Genomic DNA, 24,103 nt, shown 5'->3' on the forward strand with positions numbered 1-24,103 from the left:
AGGAAATTCTGAGTTCAGTAAAACCTTTCATTTTGCGTGCTAATTAAAATCCATTGTATGGGGCCGGCCCCGTGGCTTAGCGGTTAAGTGCGTGTGCTTCACTGCTGGCGGCCCGGGTTTGGATCCCGGGTGCGACCGACACACCGCTTCTCCGGCCATGCTGAGACCTTGTCCCACATACAGCAACTAGAAGGATGTGCAACTATGACATACAACTATCTACTGGGGCTTTGGGGAAAAAAAAAAGGAGGAGGATTGGCAATAGATGTTAGCTCAGAGCCGGTCTTCCTCAGCCAAAAGAGGAGGATTAGCATGGATGTTAGTTCAGGGCTGATCTTCATACACACAAAAAAAATCCGTTGTGTTAACTTGACTGTCCAGTCACGACGCTGTGATGTTGGAGGCCCTATTTTGTCAGTTACATCACAGGCTCTTGCTTTAGAAGGTGTTTTCAACCAAGGAAGCACACCACCCTAATTTGCAGAACCCATTTCAGAAACAGCCAATGAATATATGGTTTTACAGAATCTGCGTCTACTTGTATTGTCAAAACGTCAGGTATCTGTGCTCCTTGAAAGAAGCCTCTAATGCTGCCATTCCTTCTGTGGGTAAACCTTGAAGTCACTGTGGGTCATGGTTTTTCATCACTTCAAGGTTTGGTGCTTTTAGGTTGAAAATATATATTTGGATATTTTTGATTTTAATTTAGTAAGAAACATTTTAATTTGTTGATGGAGATTAATTGAAGTCTTTGTTAAAAGTTCAATAAATAGAATTTTAGGTGGTATTTGTAATGACACATTTCTGTTTATAAAATTTTATAAGACTTTTTTGTTCTTGTATATACACCTACTTTAATATTCAGACCCAAATTGATTTTTAAAAACATTTTAAATGGATGTTTTGTTACTTTTATTCTGGGTAAATCTATACTTTCTGACACTTGCTTCTCAAAGGTAAGAGGAAGCTTGTATCATCCCAAGGGCTTCTGTTTAATAGAGCCGTTTAAGGTCTGCTTCTCAAAGTGCCCAAGTCCTCAGGAAAGGGGGTTTATCCAAAATAAGAGTATCCTAGAACGGTGGTCTAGACAGCACAGACGGGAAGTGGATCCAGGAGCACGAAGGGGATAATTCCCTTCACGGAGCGAGTGACTTGCTGCAGAGAGAGGGACTTGCTTGTGGAGGAGAGCTGGCCTCAGGATCCCCTTTCTTTGAGTCTGAGCCATTTACACAGAGGTAACTTTAGCAATTTGCTTTCTTACTAGGTTGGCTTATTCCAGGGATTTTTGAATTAGTGTCGGTTGAGTATACTTCTCAATTACAGGAAGTACCTTGTTAAAAGTTGACCTATACTTTGGAGAACTTCCTTGTGGCTGACTTGGGTCTCCTCCTCTCAAATAGCTTTTCTGAATGTAGTTCCTGTGTCAACTCTTTTGCATACTTTGAAAAAAAATCAGGTTTCAGAAGATTTCCTGAGTGGCCAAGAATAATCGTTATACACTGACCTAGAGAGCCGAGTCTTCATCCTGACTGATGGGTTTATATTGTAGGTGTGTGAAGGCAAAACTCTTTTGTACTGAACTTCATGATTCTGTAGGAACTCTGATGACAACATAATGACCCAAACAGATGCCATCCTTCATACTTGTTCTGGTTCAATCTTCAGTGTATAAAGGAGCTCACTCACAGTATAGTACATAAAACCGGACCTAAAAATGATTGTACAATACAGCAGTTGTATATTGATTAATACAGTTGCACCTCCTCGTTGTCTTGTCAGCTGGCTCAGCCTTTCATAGCTGAAAGCTTCTGGCACAAACTTGTGGTTGGCTTGAATTCAAGGAGCAATGAGAGGTCAAGAGGGGTTCTTATGGGGGTTCTTGGAAGGTACCGGTCGGGTTGTAACCAGCTGCCTGGAAACATCCGTTTGCAGTCCTCTTGGCAAGTTTACAGTTAATTGTTGAGTGTGTATATAAAGCATGCACTTATAAATTAAACATTATTTTCCATTAGGTCATATATTATCTGACTTTTTTTTTTTTATTTATAATTCCCCCCCCCCCCAGAGCCCCAGTAGATAGTTGTATGTCATAGCTGCACATCCTTCTAGTTGCTGTATGTGGGACGTGGCCCCAGCATGGCCAGAGAAGCGGTGCGTGGGTGCACGCCTGGGATCCCAACCTGGGCCGCCAGCAGCGGAGCGCGGGCTCTTAACCGCTCAGCCATGGGGCCGGCCCAGTATCTGACTTTCTTAATCTTTGGCAATATGCAACTTTCAAATAGAAATTTTAGAGTATGTGTCCTATGGTAGTGGTTCGTAAAGTGTGGTCCCTGGACCTCTGGAAGTTCTAGAAACCCTCTCACAGAGCCCGCAAGGTCAAAACTATTTTCACAATGATACTAAGAGATTGTCTTTTTTACTGTGTGGATGTTTGCACTGATGGTGCCAGAGCAGTGGTGGGTAAGACTGCTGGCGCCTGAGCACCAGTGGCTCCAAACTGTGCTAGTAGTTACTGTATTCTGCACCATTAGCTGTTAAAAAAAATCAGTTTTGTTTAAAAATGTCCTTGATGAAACAGTAAAGATTATTAATTTTATTAAATCTCAACCTTTGAATATACATCTTTTTAATAATATGTGTGACAAGATGGACAGTATGCCAAAAGCACTGTGTTGCTTACCAAAACACTTCAGTGATTGTGTTGTGAGCTGAACTAGCTGTTTTTTTCATGGGACACCATTTTTACTTCAAAGAACCATTGACAGACAAACTCTTGGGCATTTGGCAGACATTTTCTCAAAAAGGAATGAAGTGAGCTTGTCACTTTAAGGAAACAAGTGACTATATTTGTTGCCAATGATAAAATTCTGGCTTTTAAGTGAAAATTAGAATTATGGAAAATTTGTATTTGCCACTGTGACAGCTTGACGGCTTCCAAATATTTAAAGACTCATCAGATAAGATGAGATAAGTAGTGATATAAACAAATATGATTTTTATTTTTATTTTATTTTATTTTATTTTTTTTTAAGATTTTATTTATTTAATTTTTTCCCCCCAAAGCCCCAGTAGATAGTTGTATGTCATAGCTGCACATCCTTCCAGTTGCTGTATGTGGGACTCGGCCCCAGGATGGACGGAGAAGTGGTGCCTCTATGCGGACCCGGGATCCGAACCCGGGCCACCAGCATTGCAGTGCGCGCACTTAACCACCAAGCCACAGGGCCGGCCCAACAAATATGATTTTTAAATATTTTATAACAGTGTCAACACTTTTCTGCATATGTCAGTGAAATAATATTTTCTAAATGACCAATGCATAATGTTATACAGTCACGCACACGTAAAAGATCCATTCAAAGTGCAAGATAGACTAGTGCATTTTATTGTAACTGCGTATGAAAAATTCATTGCTATGGTTTCGTATTTCACGTTGCAATCAACCATTAAGAAACGACTATTTGTCAAGTTTTGGTTTAGTATCAAATAAGAATATCCACAATTACCAAAAAGGGCTATTGGAATACTCCTCCGTTTTCTAACTACATGTCTGTGTGAAGTCATATTTTTTCATATACTTCAACCAAAGTAAGGAATCACAACAGATCGAATGCAGCAGCATCTATGAGAATGAGAATCCAGCTGTCTTCTATTAAGCTGGACATTAAAGAGATTTGCAAAAATGTAAAACAATGCCACTCTTCTCACTATTTTATTTGTTTTGTTTTGGAAAGTAAAGTTCTTAAAAGTTAAAAAATATGCTATTTACATTAACATGTAATAGATTTATTATTGTCTTTTTAAATGAATTAGTAAGTATCTTAAAAACCTCTCAGTTTTTAATTTCAGATGGAATACATATTGATAGTTATAACCCATATAAACAAAACCTCTTTGAGGTCCTTGATGATTTCTAAGAGGGCAAAGGCGTCTTCAGACTTGCTGTCATGTGACATCAAACAGGATGGGACACATTTTTTTCTCTTTCTCTCTCTCTCTCTCTTTTTTTTTTTAATTGTATAATTGACATGTAATGGAAGGGATGCATTTTTGATGATGGCACCATCCCCAAACTAACAAAGGCTGTCTTTTAAAGGACCGTTTATAATATTTGCTCACAGAGGAGTCCTTTTAAGATTTGGAGTTTTTTTTCCATTAAGTTTTCCACATTTTAGTCAAGAATGTAAGTGGGTTGATTAGTTTTTCATCTGTTTTGAATTTTCTTTTAGCTGCTGTCAGAAAAGTCCATGCTGTGGCAATCTGTGTGATGGCAACAGAGCGTAGAATCCTCAGAGAGGTTTTCATGGGCATAAAAAGGACTATACTATATTCACAAACAAGACTAGTTTATTTGTTGCTGAGTAGGTTTTCTATTATTAAGATCTTCTATCTTATTTGTACCTTATTTTAGTAAGTGCTTTAGTATAGCTTGCAGAATGTTCTGGAGTACAGATAACTTTATTGAAAACATATTGTTGGTTTGAGGCCAGTAATTTTTAAGGTGGATTCAATTCAAATGGAGATTTTTAAAAAAGAGTTTTGGTATCAAAAGCTGTTGCTTTATATTGTATACCTTAGGGCTAAAAAGGATTGCAAACTAATGTAATAGGTGAAAATAAGTAGTTAGATTGTTAGCAGGACAAGAGTGAAATCTAAGAGGAGATGCTTTTTGCAAGTTTTCAAGGAAACACATAATTGCTGCAAGTCGCTAAGGCTCTGGAGATGGGCAGTGATACAGCAAGAGGGCTCTCAAATGGGGGGCGAGGAGGCGTTTTTAAATAAATATGGTCGCTATGAAACTGATTCACAAAGGGTTACCTTTAGCGGAGAGCTTTAAGGAAGCCTTGCCCTAAATAGCCAGGAATGATTTGTAATCATTACTTGAATCATTTGTATATTTGTTCTCTCAAGTAGTTTAAAGAGACCTACAGTCTTGTTTACATGATTAATTTGCTTGACAACCCTTGTCTTGAGAGAGAACATAAATAAATTATCTTCCTGAGCAGTGTTTCTTGAAATGGAAGCTAGGAGTTTGTGGGATGTATTATTGAGGACCCAGAATCAATAAAAACCTTAAATATTTGTCCTTATTATTTATGATAATATTAAAAATTCTGAGGTATAAAGGCAAACGTTTTAGTGATTATTTTTAATGAGAAAAACATTCTAGTAAAATAAAACCTTGATTGCTTAAGTTGATGTTTCTCAAACTGTTCTATGAGCCTGGGTGGGAGTAAGGTGGAGGAAATTATTTTCCTTCAAAAGAGGGTTTCTCGAGTTTGAGAAAAAGTGTTTTTGATTCTGCCGCCTGCCTACTCCCACCCAAGTTTGACTTATATAGAACTAAGTTTATTCACTTTACAGTTTGTACTGCTTTGAATGGAAAATAGAATTAAACAACAATGACAGATTTAGATTGAAGATGCTAGATTGAAAAAGCCAGCTGAAGGGTGACACTGAATGTACACTGTTAGAACGCACACGCGTGTCATAGGATTAAATTGAGGCTTTGTGTTTTTATATTTGATTTGGCAGTTTCTCATTTTACATGATGCTCATGACCGATCTGTGAAATTAGGCAGGGGTTATTTTTGCATCTTATAGGCAAATGACTAAAACCTTGAGATGTTCGGTGGCCTTTCTCTGTGAAGTCCCAGAGCTGGGGCTGAACCCTCATCCTCTATTAGTGTTACCTCTCACGGGCAGACTTCCCATCTTTGCCTCATTGCCGTTCTCTCTTCCCCGGGATGGCCTGCTAACGCTCAGTTCACTGTCGGTAGCCCTTTCTGGGCTCTCAGCCTGGGCCTGCCCTCTTTGCTGATTCAGTGCAGAGCTGCAGTCGACTTTGGCATCCTGATCCTTGGCTGTTGCTTCAGATCCACCGGCTCCCTGGCCTCCTCCTTGAGCTCTGAATAGATCTGTTTCCAGCTTTCTTCTGGAAATGTCACTTCCTCGTTCCACATGTCACTTCATCCAAAATTGCTGCCCCTCCGTCTGTCTAGTCACAGGAAGCAGAAGGGAGTCACCCTAGAATCTTCTCTCTTCTTCATATTCCTTTCCAGCCTCCTCATCCAATCGGTCACTAGGACTGAAATGAATGTTAAGTGTCTGTAAAATCCTTCCCCCTGCTCCCATTTTCTCTCATCTGGACTATTGAACAAGCTCCTGACTTCCATCTCCTGATGATTCTAGACGTAGCTATAGTCCTGCCACGCCCCTTGCAAGCCCTTCAGTGACTCACTTGTGCCCACTGGTGGGTCTAAGCTCCTTAGCTCGGCATTCGAGGCCTCGGGTGATAGGACCCCGGATTTTCTCTAGTTTTATCACCCACTACCTTGTGCCCTCCCCCACCTCGCACTCCAGCGGGACAAGTCCACCTGATTCCTGGACATCTCCATGCCCTTGCATTAGCTGTTGCTGGAATACCCACCCCCTCTCATTCTTCCAGACGAGGAACCTCCAGGCACTCTGCGAGTTGGGGCTGTATTTCTGTTCGTTTGGGTTGCCCAGCTCCTGCCACCATTCCTGGCACACCATGTAGGCTTGATCTGTGTGTTTGAATGTTTGGATAAAGTCCGTGTGAGTCATTGTATTTATTTGTTTGAAGAAAGCAGTGTTGTAACTCTTCTCCCTCCCATTTCCTTTCCCCAAATTTCAATAAGCTGTTTTGAATAACTCAGAGATAACAGTTCAGGTGCAAATGGTGTGACTGAGTTAATGTGGGTGTGTGTTTTACTTTGGTATCTGGAAAAGACATTTTCCGTTGTTCTAGGACCTTGATTATATCCAAAAACCATGTTTCTAATGGGAATGGAGAACATGAACAAATGGTTCAGAGTTCAGTACCCCAGGCAGTTTTCAAACCAAATTTGGTAATGTTGATTTAAAACTGCTCAACAGAAAAAGTGCCCAAGTACAATCATGGAAAATGTTAGAACTGCTTGCTACATAGCAATATATTGTTGAGAGAATTGTTCACTGAAATTACGTTAATCACAGAGATAGATTATAAACTGTCTCTTTGTTTTTTTTAACAGGATCAATTTGACAACTTAGAAAAACACACACAGTGTGGAATTGACATTCTTGAGAAATACATCAAATTTGTAAAGGAAAGGACAGAGATTGAACTCAGCTATGCAAAGCAACTCAGGTAAGTTGATACTGAGAAAGGTTATTTGTTTGTTAACTGTGACATGGACGTAAGGATAACTGATATTCTCATTTTATAGTATAAAGGGATAATCCTTTAAATATTTCTTTTTCTCTTTCATGTAAGGTAATACTTCCATAGAAACAATTGTTTTTAACACCGAAGATTAATTTTCATAGAACAGTAAACATAAAAACTAAGTTATTGCTTTTAGGGTCTTTTTTTTTAAAGGATATTTTCTGAATTTTGGAGTAGCTTATTTTTTCCAGAAAACTTTTTATTGAAATGTATATACAGAGAAGTGTACAAATCGTAAGTGCCCAGCTTTATAAATTTTCACAGAGTGAACACACCCATGTAACCAGCCCCCAGGTCAAGAAACAGAAAATTACTAGCTCAGAGACTACCCCAGCCCCTTCCCGTTCTCCAGGCTCCCCCCGTGGTTGACATTCTCCTGACTTCTCACAGCATGGATGAGTCTCGCCAATTTTTGAACCTTATGTGAATATAATCCTGTATTATACACTGTTTGTATTTGGCTTCTTTTGTTCTATGTTGTGTCTGTGCGATTCACTCATGTTGCTGCACATGGTGGTGGTTTGTGTCTTTTCTTTGCTGTTCAGTGTTTCGGTGCATGAACGTGCCGCATTTCATCCCCACTGTCACTGGGCGATGGCTTGTTTCCAAATTGGGGATATAATGAAGCGCTCCTACAAGCATTTTTACACGAGGCTTTTGGAGCACATCTGTGCATTTCTCCGTATATACCCAGGAGTGGAATTGCGGGGTCAGGGGCTTCCTGTGTGCTCAGCTTTAGTAGATCGGATCAAACAGTTTTCCAAAGAGCTTGTACTAATTCACGCTCCCTCCAGCAGCCTGTGAGAGGTCGGATGGAGCAAAGTACTTTTAAAAGTACTTTGGACCTCTTACTTCTTTAATGATACAACTATCCAAGAAATTCGTGGGGTTTCTTTTGTTTGTTTCTTTTTTTTTGGTGAGGAAGATTAGCCCTGAGCTAACATCTGTTGCCAATCCTCCTCTTTTTGCTGAGGAGGATTGGCCCTGGGCTAACGACCATGCCCATCCTCCTCTCCTTTATATGTGGGACGCCACCACAGCATGGCTTGATAAGCAGCGTGTATGTCCGCCCCTGGGATCTGAAACTGTGAACCCCGGGGCCGCTGAAGTGGAGTGGGCAAACTTAACCACTACACCACTGGGCCAGCGCCAAGAAATTGGTGTTTTTATATAAATTGTTTAAAAGTTGTTGGTAGAACTGAGTTTGAACTTGAAGTGATGTGCAGAATCTCTAATGATTTCTGGTTTGGTTGAATTGGTTTGTGCAGATCATTTAAGACTTGTTGACGATCTAGATGACTTTTGGATTAGAAACATTTCATTTTAACCCAAAGAGCATCGGCATAAAGGGTATGTCATGTGTCATTGAAAGAATGTGGGTTCTTAAAGGGCTGGTGGTGGTGTTATTTGTAAGTAAGCACCTATGTGGTACTTATGGGATATTTTTATGGATGACAAGTTTTGTTTCCATTGAGTAAATAAAATGTACAACATATTGCTCGATGAAATAATTTTTATAACTCGCCGAATCCAGATTGATTTCTAGTGTTGTGTGTGTTTATCAGCCTCGTTAGTACGTTAAGGCTTTTAGAACTGAGATAGGAAGAGAGAATGAGCTGCTTCATGTTGATTATTTAAATATTGCACTGTCAGCCGTAAAACGTTGTCTTGCATGTGAAAATGGGTTACATAACAGCTTTAGCCAAAATAAGGTTTCACCTTATGGATTTATCTGTATTCGTTGTCTGTTTATCTACTAGCATACACTCCTCTTTCCTGGCGCCCTAGTCCACTATCTCATTTTGCTTTGGAGGTCTGTTATTAGATGTCATTAAGTCAATTCTTAGCAAGTTTCTGCATCAGTTCTGTGACACGAAGGGAAAGTGCCCTCTTAGCTCCCCCTCTGGGATACACCTGGCTCCTCGCCCCGTCTCATCACCCAAGGTGAGAGAACTGAGGATTTAGGTAACAAAATGGGAGGCTATTGGAAAAGATTGCAAATCCCAGTATAGGTTTGGGATAAAATTGAATAGCTCTCCACTGACCATTTTACTGTGCTGTAGATTGTGTTTCACAACTTGAAATAAAGTATCACATTCACGGCTATGATCATAATCTCCTGGGAAGCACTTTTCTTGAGATTCAAATATTAACATTTGTTTCATTACATCTCTGAGAAGTATCCAAATTTGTACTTGCTGGGAGAAGATGATAAAAAAGATTATGAGCAATTGAACAAATGCCTTCAAGACAATTAACTAACCCTTTGGACAGGTCTGCTTATCTTTTATACTGAGATCTCCGCTACACGCTGCATGCTGATACGTAATCGTACTCTCTCTCTTTTGTTGATTTTTCCCCTGTTCTCCTAAGGGACTCCTTGATAGCTTCTCTTTCATCAACTCCCAACACCGCCTTTCCCATCCTCACTGCTTGCTTCCTACTTTACTGAGAAAATGGAAGCAGTCAGAAGAAAACATCCTCAGACTCTCACGCCCTCTGCTCACCTGTCAGCATGTGTTCCCACATTTCCATGCCCCTCACACCATGATGCTCCTGTCTAAATCCAGGCTCTCCTTTTGTACACTAGGTCTCACCCCCTCTCTCTGACTCTAGAACTCTGCCCCAGCGGTTCTCCTCTCTGTCGTGCATCATCCATTCTTCACTCTCTACTGGATTACTCCTGTTGGCACAAAAACATGCCATGATGTCTCCCATCATTAGAAAACAAAAAAGAAAAGAACAAGTTTTTTGAGCTCCCTTTGTCTACCAGCTGCCACCTTTTTTTGCTTCCCTTTGCAGCAAAACTTCTCAATGGTATCCTTACTTGCTGTCTGTCTCCAGGCCCTCTCCTCTAACTATTTTCAGCTTAGCTCACCTGCATACTCCACCAGCTCTGCTTCTCAGGGGCACCGGTGACCTCCATATTGTTCAGCCCAGTTGCCTGTCCTCAGTCCTCACCGCCCTTGACCCATCGGCAGCTTTGACAGAGGGGATGCTCCCTCCTCCTCAATTGGCTTCTGAAGTACCAGTCTCCTGGCTTCCTTCCTATCTCACTGGAAGCTCCTTCTCAGCCTCCCTTGCTGGATCCTCCTCTCCTCCTGCGTCTTCACCCTGATGTGCCCCAGCTCCTAGTTCCCGGTCACCTGCCCTTCTCAGTCTCTACTCTCTTGGCCGTCTCATCTGTCTTGTGGCTTTAGGTAGGATCTATAAGGCAATGACTCACATATGTGTGTCTCCAAGCTAGCCCTTTGTGCTGAACTCCAGAAACAGATTACTCAAAATCTCCATCTGGAGAAACACCTGAAATGTAGCATGTCTGAAACTGAATCTCTCCACTCAGAATCTGCATCTCCACAGTGCAGCTCTCCCCCGCTCACTCGAGGGCGGCCGCATCCTTCCTTGCTCAGGTCAGAAACCCTGGAGTCATTGTTGGCTCCCCTCTTTCTCTCACGCTCCTTCTCGCCCCATCCAAGCCGTCTGGAAGTCCTGGTGACTCCACTTGCCAGATTTATCCAGGATCTGACCACTCCTCATTACCTCCACTGCTGCCACTGTGGACTTGGACCATGCCCTCTTACCTGGGTTATTCTGAGTCTTCTCGCTGCCTTCCCTCGTTCCACCCTGATCCCCTCTTGTCTGTCTGTTTCCCACAAAGCAGCCAGATCATGGTACTCCTCTGTTCAAAACAGCATCTCCCCGTTTCACTCAGAGTAAATCCAGAATCCTTCCAGTGGATGTCCTGCAAAGCCCTACCTGGTCAGGTCTCCTTGCCTCTCTGACGGCGTCTCTTTCCTCTCTCTCCCTCCTCATCTCGGCTCTAACCGTACGGCCCTCCTTGCTGTTTCTTGCACATCCCAGGCACACTGTCACCCCAGGGCTGTTGCCCTGACCCTTCCATATAGATATCACCTATACCTTCATCCGCAGGATCCACATGGCCACCTCCCTCACCTCCCTCAAGTCTTTGCTCAAATGTCACTGCTTGGTGGGGCCCGCCTCAGCCCCCTGCTGGACTTTTCTGTTTTCCATACCACTGATAACTTGCTAACATTCTGTATAATTTCCTTATATTGTATTTTTTGTTCATTGACTCCCACTCCTCCCCTGCTAGAATGTCAACCCCTCAGGGCAGGGCTCTTTGAGTTGTGTTCACTAACGTATCCTGATAGTTTGGAACGGTGCCCGGTACATAATAGGTGCTTAGTAAATAGCTGAAGAAAGAGTGAATCAGCAGGGTACAAGTCCGAGATATTCGGTCAGCGTTGCTTCAAGGAGAACTGTGTTTGCACAGGCCCATGAGAGCTGATGGGGGCTTAACAGAACGACTAACTGTGTTGGCAGATTTCCAGGGGGATTGTCATGAACGAGACAGGGGAAGTGCTGAGCCTGAGGAGCTTGCTTTCTCACTGTGGAAAACACACTGTGCAAAGAAACAAAGACGTAAAGCATTTAAAGGCAGCATTTATCACCTCAAATAAGTAAAACCAGGGATGTGATAGAGCGCGATGGGGAGTGGGAGTTACCTAGCTAGACTGGCCAGGGAAAACCCCTTGCTTGAGATCTGAGGGACAAGGAGAAGGCAGGCATGGAAAAGTCTGGGGGTAGCTCTTCCAGGCTGGGGAATCAGCAAGTGCAAAAGTCCTGGGGTGGGAACATGTTCAAGGGATGGAAAGGTCAATGTGAATGGAGCATAGTCAACAAATACTTGCTTGAAATACCAGTATGATGTTGAAAAATCAACATGGTCTTTCTGAGGAGACGTCTACCACTAAATAATTTTTATTATTGTCTGCATTAGGAGAAAAAAATGCTAACTTATTTTAGATGTAGAAGATGATGATTAGGGCTTTGGTTTCTGTAGGCAGTGGTTGGCAGGCTACTGGCCAAATCCATCTACTGCCTGGTTTGGTAAATAAAGTTTTATTGGACTGCAGCAGCACCCATTCGTTTATGTATTGTCTGTGGCTGCTTTTGCAAAACAGTGGAAGTTGAATAGTTACAGCCACGTTACTGTGACCTAATTTATGAGTCTAAAATATTTACTGTCTGGCTCTTTACAGAAAAAGTTTGCTGATTCCTGCTATAATTACTGTTTATTCAAGGCAGTGTAGCATCAAATTCCATATATTTTAAAACATCTTATATGATCTATATAAGGGAACCAATTATTGATTTCCCTTAGCAACTATTTCTTTAGGGAAAAAAAAACTAAATTAGTTGTTATGGACAGATAATAAATTCATGTGACAAAAAATTCTAGAGGTACAAAATGGTGAACAGTGAAGTGTCCCTTCTCTTACCCCCTGTCCCCAGGGACAATAAATGTTATCAGTTTCTTATGTATCCTTCCAGAGCGATCTTACACATACACAGGCAAATAAGTGTGTTTTCTGCCTTGCTTCCTCAGTAGTTCGGTATGCCCTTGGCTTTCTGCATCCTGGAGACTGTTTACAGCTTTACCATATTGCATTGGCTTGGTGGATATGTTGATTGTTTCCACTTTCTCTGCAACTCTGAGCAAAGTTGCAGTGAATAACCTTGAATAATACACTTGGGCAAGCACATCTCAAGGATAAGTTCCTAAAAGTAGCGCTCTCATTCCGAGAGAATTTGCCGAGTTCCCCTTCTCAGAGCCCGTGACCCTCAATGCTCATGCCAGAGCGTGTGGCAATGCTCCTTACCTTGACCCTCAGTGATTCTTGTTCTGAGTCTTTTTTATCTTTGCCAATTTGATAAGTAAAAATTGCTAAGTCTGAGCGTTAATTTCTGGTTCTCTTAGTATGAATGAGGTTGAGCGTGTTTTTATACACTTGAGCCATTTGTGCTTTCTTCTGGATGACCCTCAGTCCTGCTCAATGTTTTTTATTGGAGCTCATTGTAAATAAAGGGTAACTATGTAGAAGTCATTTTATAAAATATATTGCATATTGTGTATCCAAGGTATTAAATTTAAATTTAACAGTAAAAAAACATTAAAGTGAAACTGAAAGATTTGCTGAACTTTAAATATTAAACTCATAAGATTTAGCTAAAAGATTGTGAAAAACTTGTAGGAAGTCATTACTGGTTTTTGCTTTTTTTTTTTTTAACTCCATGTTGTAATTTTAAACAGACTTAATTGCCTCACTTCTTGGAAAGATAAAGTAAGTAGTATTTATGTGTTTTTTTTCCACTTCTAATTGAGTTAGACAATCTGGTCTGTAACATGAATCCTACAGTTAATTTGTCTTAATTCTATACTTAAATGTAGATTTATACTCACCACCATTCCTTCTGCCACAGCCTCTCCACTTGGATCTCGACATCAAGAAAAATAGGGATATTTTCTCCCTAATAAGAGTTTGCGGGGACTGGGCCAGCCCGGTGGCCCAAGCGGTTAAGTGCTCGCGCTTCACTGCGGCGGCCCAGGGTTCACCGGTTCCGATCCCGGGCGCACACCGACACACCGCTTGGCAAGCCATGTTGTGGTGGCGTCCCATATAAAGTGGAGATGGGCACGGATGTTAGCCCAGGGCTGGTCTTCCTCAGCAAAAAAAGAGGAGGATTGGGAGATGTTAGCACAGGGCTGATCTCACAAAAAAAAAAAAAAAGAAAAGAGTTTGTGGCATAATCCTTGAGTTCTTTCTTGTTTGAGAATGCGACTATGCTTGACAACAATTTGACTTACTTATTTTCTGGTCATATTTTCTTTCTCTCTAAACTTTGTTCCTGCATTGTCTTTTGGTGGAAAAGTCTAGAGCCAGCCAGACTTTTTCCTTTGTAAATGACTTGCTTTTTTGACTATATATGTGAAGAATTTTTTTGTTGTACTTAGCAGTTTGATGACTTCAGCATGCTATGCCTTGTTGATCATTCTTTATGAGTTTTCCTTAGAGCCCTTTCATATGCAGATTCAATTCTTCCTTTATTTCAGGGAACTTTCTTCAGTTATATCTGAATATTTTTTCTCTTCTACTTATTGGGTTATATACTTCAGAAATACGAGTTTTCCTTATGTTACATCATCTTGTTCTTTGGATCACGTTTTTTTCTGATTATGTTAGTTGCTTTCCACATTATGGTTATCTCAGACTTTCCTTTATTAAATTTGATATCCAGCCTAGTTTACGTATTAGCTCTGCAGTGTTGTGTTTTAGTTCTTAGTTCCTTTCCTTGGCTTCACAATCTCCCTTTTCATCCCATTCTCTTTTATCTGGTAACCTGGAGATTCTTGCTTTTATTGGCTTTGTGTTTTTATTAAGTTTGTGTAGAATGTAAAATATTCTGGAGGAGTTTGATTTTGCTTCTTTTCCTTGTATGTTTTCTTCCAGATTGGGTTTTTCTCTGTCATGTCCTTCCCTCCTTCCTTGCTTTCTTTTCTTCTGTATTACATATCATATCGTTTCACCTCATTTATATTTAATATGGGCAGTTTAGTGAAGTGGTTAAGAGTACAGACTTGACGGTTCCAATGCCTGGGATATAATCTTGGTTCCTCCACTTAACAGTAATATGATATGGGGTCAAATTACTCTCTGTGCTTCATCTTTTTCATCTGTAAAATGTGAATAATAATAATAAATTCCCACCTTGTAAGGTTGTTGAGGGGACTTAATGAGATAAAGCATGTAAAGGTCTTACTAGGCTGATGCTAACCAACATTATTATTATTATTATTATTATTAAACATAAGCAACACCTGGGCTCCTGCTTGACCTGATGGAGTGTAGGGGAATGTTCCTTACCACGCTTCCAGTACCACTGGTCTTCCCCTCTGAGCTCCTTGGTGGGGTCAGAGTCGGGGAAAGGGCCCGGTTTTGACATCTTGTCTTTGAGACTCTGAGCTATTGTCTCTTCTGAAACTTTGTTAGAGGTTCCGTTTTGGAGTTCACTCCATTAGGTGAGAGGTGTATCTTATTCTTTGGAGCCCCTAGGTTTGGGGGCATCTCGCCAGGCAGCCAGTGCAGCGGGTGGAGACCCAGGGGCCAGCCCCCGCCCCGCCCACGTCCTGGGAGCCGGTGGTCGGCTGCTGCTCTCCCTCGCCGAGCTCTGCTGTCTCTGCTCTCCCAGTGCTTCCTCACCCCTCAGGTTACTTCTGAATCCATTTGCAGGGTTTTGTGGACTTATTTCCGTCCCTGCGACAGTGAGGGTGGGGTTAGCATCCCTGCTAAGCTGTCCCCGAATCCTCTCTCTCACCCTGGTCACCACTTTTCAAAGCGTGTAGCGGAGGTCATGCTTCGTTCTTCATTGGCTGATTTTCTGCTGTTGAAAATTTTCCTGGCTATTTTTCACCTCTCGTTGTTGGGAAAGCACAATTCTGTGATCGAATTTTATTCTGCCGTCTTTATCCAGAAATCTTCTGGTGAGCTTTTACAAAAATAAAAGAAAGATAGAAAAAAAAAACATTCCTGGGCCCAGCCCTGGACCTTCCATTTCAGAGGGTCTGGAATGGGGCCCAAGTATCTCCTTTTAAAAAGCCTCCCTGTGGTTCTTACGATCAAACAAGTTTAAATCCAGTATCCTTATTAAAGGATGTTTATTTTCCTCTTACCTTTTAATTGGCCTATCTGAAGAATAAGTTTAGTATATAAAACACTGAAAATTTCTCAGAAAGACCTCGTAAATTTAAAGATGCTCTTTGTGGTTTATTTGCTTGCTTGTTTTTTAAATAACCTCATCGGGCCGGCTCCGTGGCTTAGCGGTTAAGTGCGCGCGCTCTGATGCTGGCGGCCCGGGTTCGGATCCCGCGCGCGCCCCGAGGCACCACTTCTCCGTCCAACCCGGGGCCGAGTCCCACGTACAGCAACTAGAAGGATGCGGACCTATGACGTACAACTATCTACTGGGGCTTTGGGGGGAAAAAATGAATAAATAAAATCTTTAAATAACCTCATACAAATAGGGCAAGAAAGCTAGTCTCCAGAGAATGGAAATGAAAGTGGGTCTTTTTTTGTAGTGGTCCCTGAGAGAAATATCCCTAGGCCTGAAATTCCCTTCTAGACCTCGTAAGCTTTTAGTTTTCTGCCGGTATTTATAAAGTGAATTATTCATCGGTGCTTTTAAGAAGCATTTTGAATTCTGTATATGCTAACGTTGTTGAAGTGATACTCATTCATCAGAACTTGACGATCTTTACAGGATGTCACCCACAACAGGTCTTTAATCCTGTTTAGGATTTGGCTGGTAAAAGGAAGCCATAAAGAGTGATGGTTTTACCTGGATCTGTTCAGGCTGTTTCCTTCCACTAGACATAAAATTTAAATTATTTTTATGGCTGCTAAGGACTCGAAGCTAAAAAGAAAATGTGGATTTAAATAAACCTTTAAAATAATAGTTTTGAAAGAATTTTTTAAGATGTGAATTTAGAAGTGGTATTTTCAATTTGTCATTTATAGCTAACAGAAGAAATGGTTAATATCTAAAACTACGCACTAAAAATGTCTCATATGCAGCCACTAGGCTTTTTAGTACTCCAGTCTCCCATACGTACTCCTCTAAATACGTTTGGAAAAGAATCTACTGATTATGTAGTCATCTGCTCTCCATGTGCTCCCTTTCATTCCTGGTACTTGTAGCTAGGAGGTATTGTTTTTACTAAATCTTCCTTTTAAGGAGTGATTGTGATAAGCCAACTCGAAGAACTGTACGGTACTTTCAACATGCAAGATTTCTCTCTTTTGCATCATTTTCCTCTAAGGCACATTCTTTAAGGAAATATTGCATTTTCACATTCTCTTGGATCTAGATTTATTAGATAAACTGTGCTGTGTACCCAGAGTATCAGTAGAGACAACATGACGTAGTTTATTTGAGTGTAGCTCGCGTGAGCGCAGCCTTCAAGTAAGTGCATTCTTCCTTCATCAGTTTGTCTAATTATAATTTCTAAATTGTCATATACTCATGTCTTCACTTTAAATAACTGCGACACTCGATATTCTGTCGGGTGTTATATATTCCCTCGGAATTTCCAGACTTGAAGGGATGAGAGAGATCATTTCATCCAATCCCCTTGGACTTACAGATGAGGAGCTAGAAGCGCAGACTGGCTCGTTTGAATTCTCCGAGGTCGTGCCATCCAGGCACGTGGCCTCTGGGTTCCCAGAGCTATGTCCTTTTTACTAAAGTCCACTGCCTCTCGCGTCATCCAGTAACACCTGTTAAAGGTGAAATCACATTTCACTTTGTATGTGAAATGTATCCTGATCAAAATTGTAAATTTATTATTGCACATTTTTCTAGGTGATTCAGTAGATTCGGGGGAAATGGGAGAAATAAAATGTGAAATAATGAAAGTAGCTACTGTAAAAGAGGAATAGCAACATGGCATAAACAGGGAAGTGAGTACTGAGATGCTGTCAAATGAAAAGTCCCACTGTGGACCATTAGTCAGCCTCCTGTGGCTGTTTCTCTAACCACAGGGGCCAGGGTCAGGACCCACGAGAAATGAGCCAGTGGAACCAATGTTAGTGAGTTTTCTTTTTTGTGTTTACCCCTTAGTTTTTGTGTAAATCTAGGTGTGTTGAATGTAGAGGAGAGAATTTGGATTCTTGACCTGGAGATGGGATTACAAGAGAGATTAGGGTGATTTTGGCTAATCTGAGTGTGTTCAGTGCAAATCTGCTAGGCAGGTTAAAAATTCTCCTAGTTAAATGTCTTAGCACGAACATCCCCGAAGTATTGTCTGTACTTCCTTCAAGAAGACTTACTTATAGGTAGTTTTCATTAGCTCTTTGGAGGAGCAGCCACACAGCCTTGACAACATGCCCTTGGCACTTTGATTTTTAATTTAAACTTGTGGACACAGTTCGTATACCTTCCTTGGATTTAGGGTAATAATGCTCAACGGAAGATGATCATGAGGGCTTGGTGGCCTGGTGTGAAAAACTGCCCTTAGCTTAGTGCTCCAGATGGAAGCTGCTGTATATATACACGTGGTCTGTGGTCTCCAGTTAAGTGAATTCGGGTCTTAAAATCCTGGTGAGTGACCAGCTAGTGATCATTACTGTTCTTATTTGCCCTACCTTCGAGGTAAAAGGTTCAAAACTATGCAAGTCCTTCATAACAGGAGCTTCATCACACAGGTTGAAAGATGGAGGGAAATAAATGGATTTCAACTGTGGACGTTTTGTGATTTTTTTTTTTTTCCCTGAGGAATATCAGCCCTGAGCTAACATTCATGCCAATCCTCCTCTATTTGCTGAGGAAGGTTGGCCCTGGGCTAACATCTGTGCCCATCTTCCTCCACTTTATATGGGACGGTGCCACAGCATGGCCTGACAAGCAGTGTGTCACTGCGCGCCCGGGATCCGAACCCGGGCCACCAGCAGCGGAGCGCGTGCACTTAACCACTAAGCCACGGGGCTGGGCCCTGTGATTTTTTTGTAACTTGTAAACAAAAGCACTAACTTCATCTTTCATTCCCGATTTCTCAGTTTTCTCTCTATATAAGGTGACATCTCTACATCTTTGTTTTAGGAATCTTTCGAAGAAATACCAACCTAAAAAGAACTCGAAGGAGGAAGAAGAATACAGGTAGGTTTGTCGTTGATAATTGTGTGGCAATCTCTCTATGCCATTGGGGATGATTATGAAGGAAAGGAGAAATTCGTATCTACAAAAATAAGTTGCATTCCCCATTCGTATTTGTGTCATTTTTTAAATTGGGGGAGAGAACAATAAAAATGTACTCAATTACCTTTTCTTATACTGAGTCACTAGGCCTATTCCAGATTGTTTCAATAAAGTGGTTAGGAAAAGCTTGGAATATAATCTAAGCAAATACAGGAAGTGTGGATTATGTGTTCTACAGTCTTGATTTGGTTTTGTAACATCAGGAGTCTCTTTCATACTATTTCATCTGAGAAATATGTCCATTTCAGTCAGCAAGTAAGGCATCTTAACATGGACAGCCGAAAAGTATTATGTCTCTAATTTAGACCTAAACACTCATTACATTAGTACATATAGCATGTATATGTATTTTGGGTTATATTTGGGCTAAGTATTAACAAAGCCAAATATTGCCTTATGTAGAGCAATTTGGTTTCACAAAATGAAAAGTGTTTCAGTTGTAATTAATTCTGACCCATTTTGATGAGAAGACTCTCATGTGTAATGAATTGTCAGGATCCCATGGGAGGTGGATGCAAATTAACCTGATTTTAATTACTATTTCGCCAGTGTAAGGCAGCGGTAGGGTGGACGTGGCCTTGTTTGAAAAGGAGTGTGTGTGTTCTGCTCCACAGGTATACGGCGTGTAAAGCCTTCCTTTCTACCCTGAACGAAATGAACGATTACGCCGGGCAGCATGAAGTTATCTCGGAGAACATGACCTCGCAGATCATTGTGGAGTTAGCACGCTACGTCCAGGAGCTGAAGCAGGAGAGAAAATCGGTAACAAAAGTTTGTTCTCCCTTCCTAAGAGATGGACCAAAGATAATGGGAATATCTCTAGAAGTTTTAAAATTAAATAGAATCATATAAGATGGTGGGTTGTAAACTGATACCTTTGAGAATCGTATCAAAGTGATGGACCCTGTTCCTAGAAAGTATTTCTAGGTCTTTTACATACAATGTCAGGGGTCCGTCAGACACTCAAACTCATTTGTGGACTCCAGAATACTAATCCCCTTTGAGGAATTTATAAATATATTTGAGGATATCAAAGATAAAAAGAGTAAGCAATATAATATGGTATATGCTCTGTGGAATAAATAGTATTAAAATAAATGCTTATGAGGAGTTCAGAAAAGCCAGAAAGGTGACCTCAGTTACATCCACTCCGTTCCTTGGCTCATTCAGTGCCATCTCATGAAGAGGACATTTTTGTTCCTCTTGACACCATTACAGTGTTTTCATAGCTTTTATTGTTAACAAAAGAGAAGAATGTAACTCAAGTCAAGTCTATTCATAGTCAAGATTTTGCCCTAAGAGGTTTATCTTTAAGCCTAGGTCATTGTACTCTGATCGCTGTGAGGTGCATGATAAGAATTTGTTAGTAATCAAGTACCAAAGTTGCCCAGATATGCTTTTTTATATAAATTTGAGTCCATAATAATTCTTTAGTGCTCTGGAGATCCATGAACCAACAAGATAGATAGGATTCCTGCTGAAATGGAGGAGATATTAAATAATAATGACCAACACAATGATTGAATTGCAATTACGAAAGTTGCTACAAAGTACGGGTTTTATAACAGGCATACGTAGCATGTTCATGCTCGAGATCAGGGAAGAGCCTCCCAGGGGACTTAACAGCTAAGGCTTGAAGAAGACTTGAGGGATGAGTAGGAGTTGCCTGGGGCAGGCATTCAGTAGAGGGCACAGCCAGTGCAAAGGTCTTGAGACAGGAAGGTGTTTGGAACATCTGAGGAGTTTAGTTCTTTCTAAACTATAAATATGTAGAACATGGCTTTGGGTGTGTTTAGAAGTTAGGAAGAGATACATGCCTTAAGATCAATCCATTGGTTTGATAAAAGGTATGTTAATAAACTGAGATGAAGTTTTTACCTATTCATAACCAGGCACAATTTTGCTCCCCACCCCAGGAACATTTGTCAATGTCTGAAGACATTTTTGGTTGTCTGCGGCATTGTAGCTGGAGGGTTGCTACTGGCACCTGGTGGGTAGGACCCCGGGATGCTGTCAAACATCCTACAATACACGGAACAGCCTCCACAACAAAGAATTACCTGGTCCCAAATGTCCATAGTGCCCAGGTTGAGAAACCTTGCACTAGAGCCCCAAATTAGATGACAGCTTCTATTAGACCATTCATTAAAGAAGATCTTTTCTTTTATATGATGGAAAGGAAGCAGTGAAACAGAACACTAAGGTTCAGGATGAAGCACAAATACCTGATATAATCATAAAGTAAATACAATAAATCTGACACCATGTTGGACTGCTTCCCTGGTTCCTGAACTTCCCCCAACCTTGCAAAGTTAATACTTTCTTCCTGTTGGTTACTCTGGTCCCTGCTTTGTGTCTCTTGACTGACCTTCCTCCACCCATATAGTTGAGCATTTTAGCAACACTCTAAACAAAACTCTATGCATTTACCTTAGTATAGAGTATAAATTCTATTTCTGGAGTGAATCATGAGATGTGAAGCCCACATAACCTGGCCTCTCATTACTTCTTTGAATTCCTCTCCTCCACCCACATGGCCTCCTTGCTCCTCTTCATCCATGCCCCTTGTGATCGTGCCTCAGGGCCTTTGCACTGGCTTTTCTCTCCTTGGAAAGCTTTTCTGCCAGCTATCTGCAGAGCTCACTTGCTGACTTCTTTCTCGGGAGTATCACCTTCTCATTGAGGTCTGTCTTGTGCACCTTATTTAAAATTACAGAGTCCCTCCCCTCCCTCTTCTCCCTGCCCTCCCCTCCCCATTCTTACCACCTTCCTCTGCTTTACTATTTTTCCGTGGTACTGACCAGCATCTAACGTTTTACAGATTTACTGGTTTCTTTTTCCCTCACCCCACACTAGAATGTAAGCCCCACAAGGGCAAAAATTCTCCTGTCCACTCTTGTATCCCGAGCACCTAGAACAGTGCCCAGTGTGGCACACAGCAGACTCTCAGTAAATACTCCTGGAGTGAGAGAGATAATTAAGAACAGAAGTAGCAGCCTTCGACGCAGCTTGGTTCTCAGCTAGACGTTGTTTGCCGGTGGAGGATCCTTGTATTTCTTCGCTGTGTTATGATAGGGTTCTTTTGTTTTACTTACTCACTGTTAATCATATGTCTTTTTGACAGTCTGTCATATCTGTATTTTGAATTCTGTTCCTTTTTTATCAGAAATTATAGTAATTTATAGAGTAAATTATAGGTAGTACAGATATGCATTAAATAATGTCTTGCAATACACAATGTTCCTTTTATTTTAAGGAGAATTACCAGTGCACATCTCTGACTCAGATACTCTGTTGGGAGGAGCTGCGAACACCATGCTCTCTTGAAGTATTTTGTAATTACAGTCACGTGTCGTCGCTTAACGACGGGGATCCGCTCTGAGAAAGGCGTGGTTAGGTGATTTCATGTTGTGCGAACGCCACAGAGTGTAATTCCACACACCTAGATGGTATAGCCTACTACACACCTAGGCTACATGGTACTCATCTTATGGGACCACCGTCGTATATGCGGTCCATAGTTCACCAAAATGTCATTATGCGGCACATGACTGTATATTAAAATGAAATTTTAGGAAATTGTGAACGCTTTTCAAATTCTAGAAAGCATATCCGAAAGCAAATGTATATTTGTGGTGTTTTAGTATAATGCATCATGACCATTTTTGCTTTTTTCTACGTAATGGTTACCATTATTTTGAAAGACTGCATAATGTAGCATGATGTTCTATGTTGATACAGTGTAATTTTTTAACTTATCCTGATACTATTGGATATTTAATTGTTTGCCCTCAAGTGTTCATTGTTTCAGATTATAGTAAGTGACATCCACTGCACTTTACATTCAGTCCTCACAGTATTCCCTTGGGGAGGCGGGACCATTATCTTAGTCAAGATAAGATTATCAAGTCAAGGAGCCTGGAGGCAATAAGGGAGGAGAGTGTCGCCCCTGGTGGAGCTGGGTTTCACATCCAGGCAGCCTGCCTCTCAGGGCAGCGCACATCCGCAGGCATGTTTTTGTTTCCACTGAGTTATTTTCTTTAACTTACATGCAAGGATGCCTGATTGAATAGCCTGAACGTCTTCACCGGCAGTCAGCTTGAGAAAAGGAGCTCCTGAGATTGTCTCAGACTAAAAATAGTTCTCCTTTAGAGCTTTCACTTTTGGCTGCCCTGACTTTTCTTAGTAAGTGATCTGATTTTCGTAAGGATGATTCTGAAAACCACAGCAGAATGTGATCGCTTCTACTTTCTGGTGACATTAATTATCAGCAGAAGTGGCACAAGAGAGCTAGACCTCAAATCCGGGTCTTCTGATGTCAAATCTAGTTGCCTTTTTGCTGTGCTGCCATGAAGGGCTGACAGTGTGCTTGGATCTTCCCTAGAAGGGAGAGCCAAAATCAGTGGTGTGTCCATAGACCTGCAGCTCCCTGCGAGGCTGTCAGGCGAGGAGAGGAATGGACTCGGGCTTTCCAGTCAACAGGTGGGCTAAGGATTCTGGCAGCCCACCAGCTGTGAAACCTTAGGCAGGTTACAAAAACTCTCTGAGCTCCCCGTTCTGAGTCTGTAACTGAGGGCTGATCACAACCACCCTACAGAGTTGGAGGGAAGATTGCAAGAAGGCAGGCACAAACCACCTAGCACCGCTCGTGTATATTGCTACATTGGCACTGCGAACGCCGTACCTCTTATCATGCTCATTCTGTTTCTCAGTACCAAATCTCATTTCTATCCCAGAGCTTTTTGATCAGGGTTTATTAGAGAAAACAGGAGTGTATACGGTCCTCCTCGTGACCATATGTCCCATCAGTAGTTGTCCAGTGCATTTAAAATGACCTTTCTAAAAATGTTGAATTGGTGGATGGCATTGAAAACAAGCTGCTCTAAGAAGTTTAGGTCTAGCTGCTATTTCTCATGGCTGACTGGAAATAATGTCTTGCTTAAGTACCCTTCTTAAACATCCATGTAATACCTTTTGGGCCATTTGATACCGTGGTGAAATCCTGTCTGCCCGAAAGGACGATTTGGAATTTACAGGATTACTGCTTGATCTTTTACTGTATATAGAGTATTTCCAAGTTCAGTTTAGAATACTAGTGGAAAATTATTTTTCATCTAGATTTTGCTATGTTTGAATAGACGAATCTCTAACAAGAATCTGCGTGGCGAAAAATAGCTCACTATGCAAAAGATGAGGTTTCCTTCCCTTTTTATATTGAATGAAAGGAAGTAGAAGAAAGTAAGGTCGTGGGAGAGAGAG

General features: G+C 41.3%; 1 protein-coding gene across 16 annotated transcripts in view; it reads left to right on the forward strand.

Moving 5' to 3' along the window:
• FNBP1 (formin binding protein 1) overlaps positions 1 to 24,103 on the forward strand; it is a 127,115-nt gene that overhangs the window by 36,740 nt on the left and 66,272 nt on the right. For all 16 annotated transcript variants that reach the window (XM_087418926.1, XM_087418929.1, XM_087418925.1 and 13 more), the window contains exons 2-4: positions 7,038 to 7,153; positions 18,689 to 18,745; positions 19,459 to 19,606. In XM_087418926.1, coding sequence (XP_087275052.1) covers positions 7,038 to 7,153; positions 18,689 to 18,745; positions 19,459 to 19,606 — 321 coding nt within the window. The remainder of the gene's footprint in view (positions 1 to 7,037; positions 7,154 to 18,688; positions 18,746 to 19,458; positions 19,607 to 24,103) is intronic.

Source organism: Ceratotherium simum, chromosome 29 (genome assembly GCF_057802395.1).
Source record: "Ceratotherium simum simum isolate JZ-2026a chromosome 29, ASM5780239v1, whole genome shotgun sequence".
Classification (NCBI taxonomy): domain Eukaryota; kingdom Metazoa; phylum Chordata; class Mammalia; order Perissodactyla; family Rhinocerotidae; genus Ceratotherium; species Ceratotherium simum.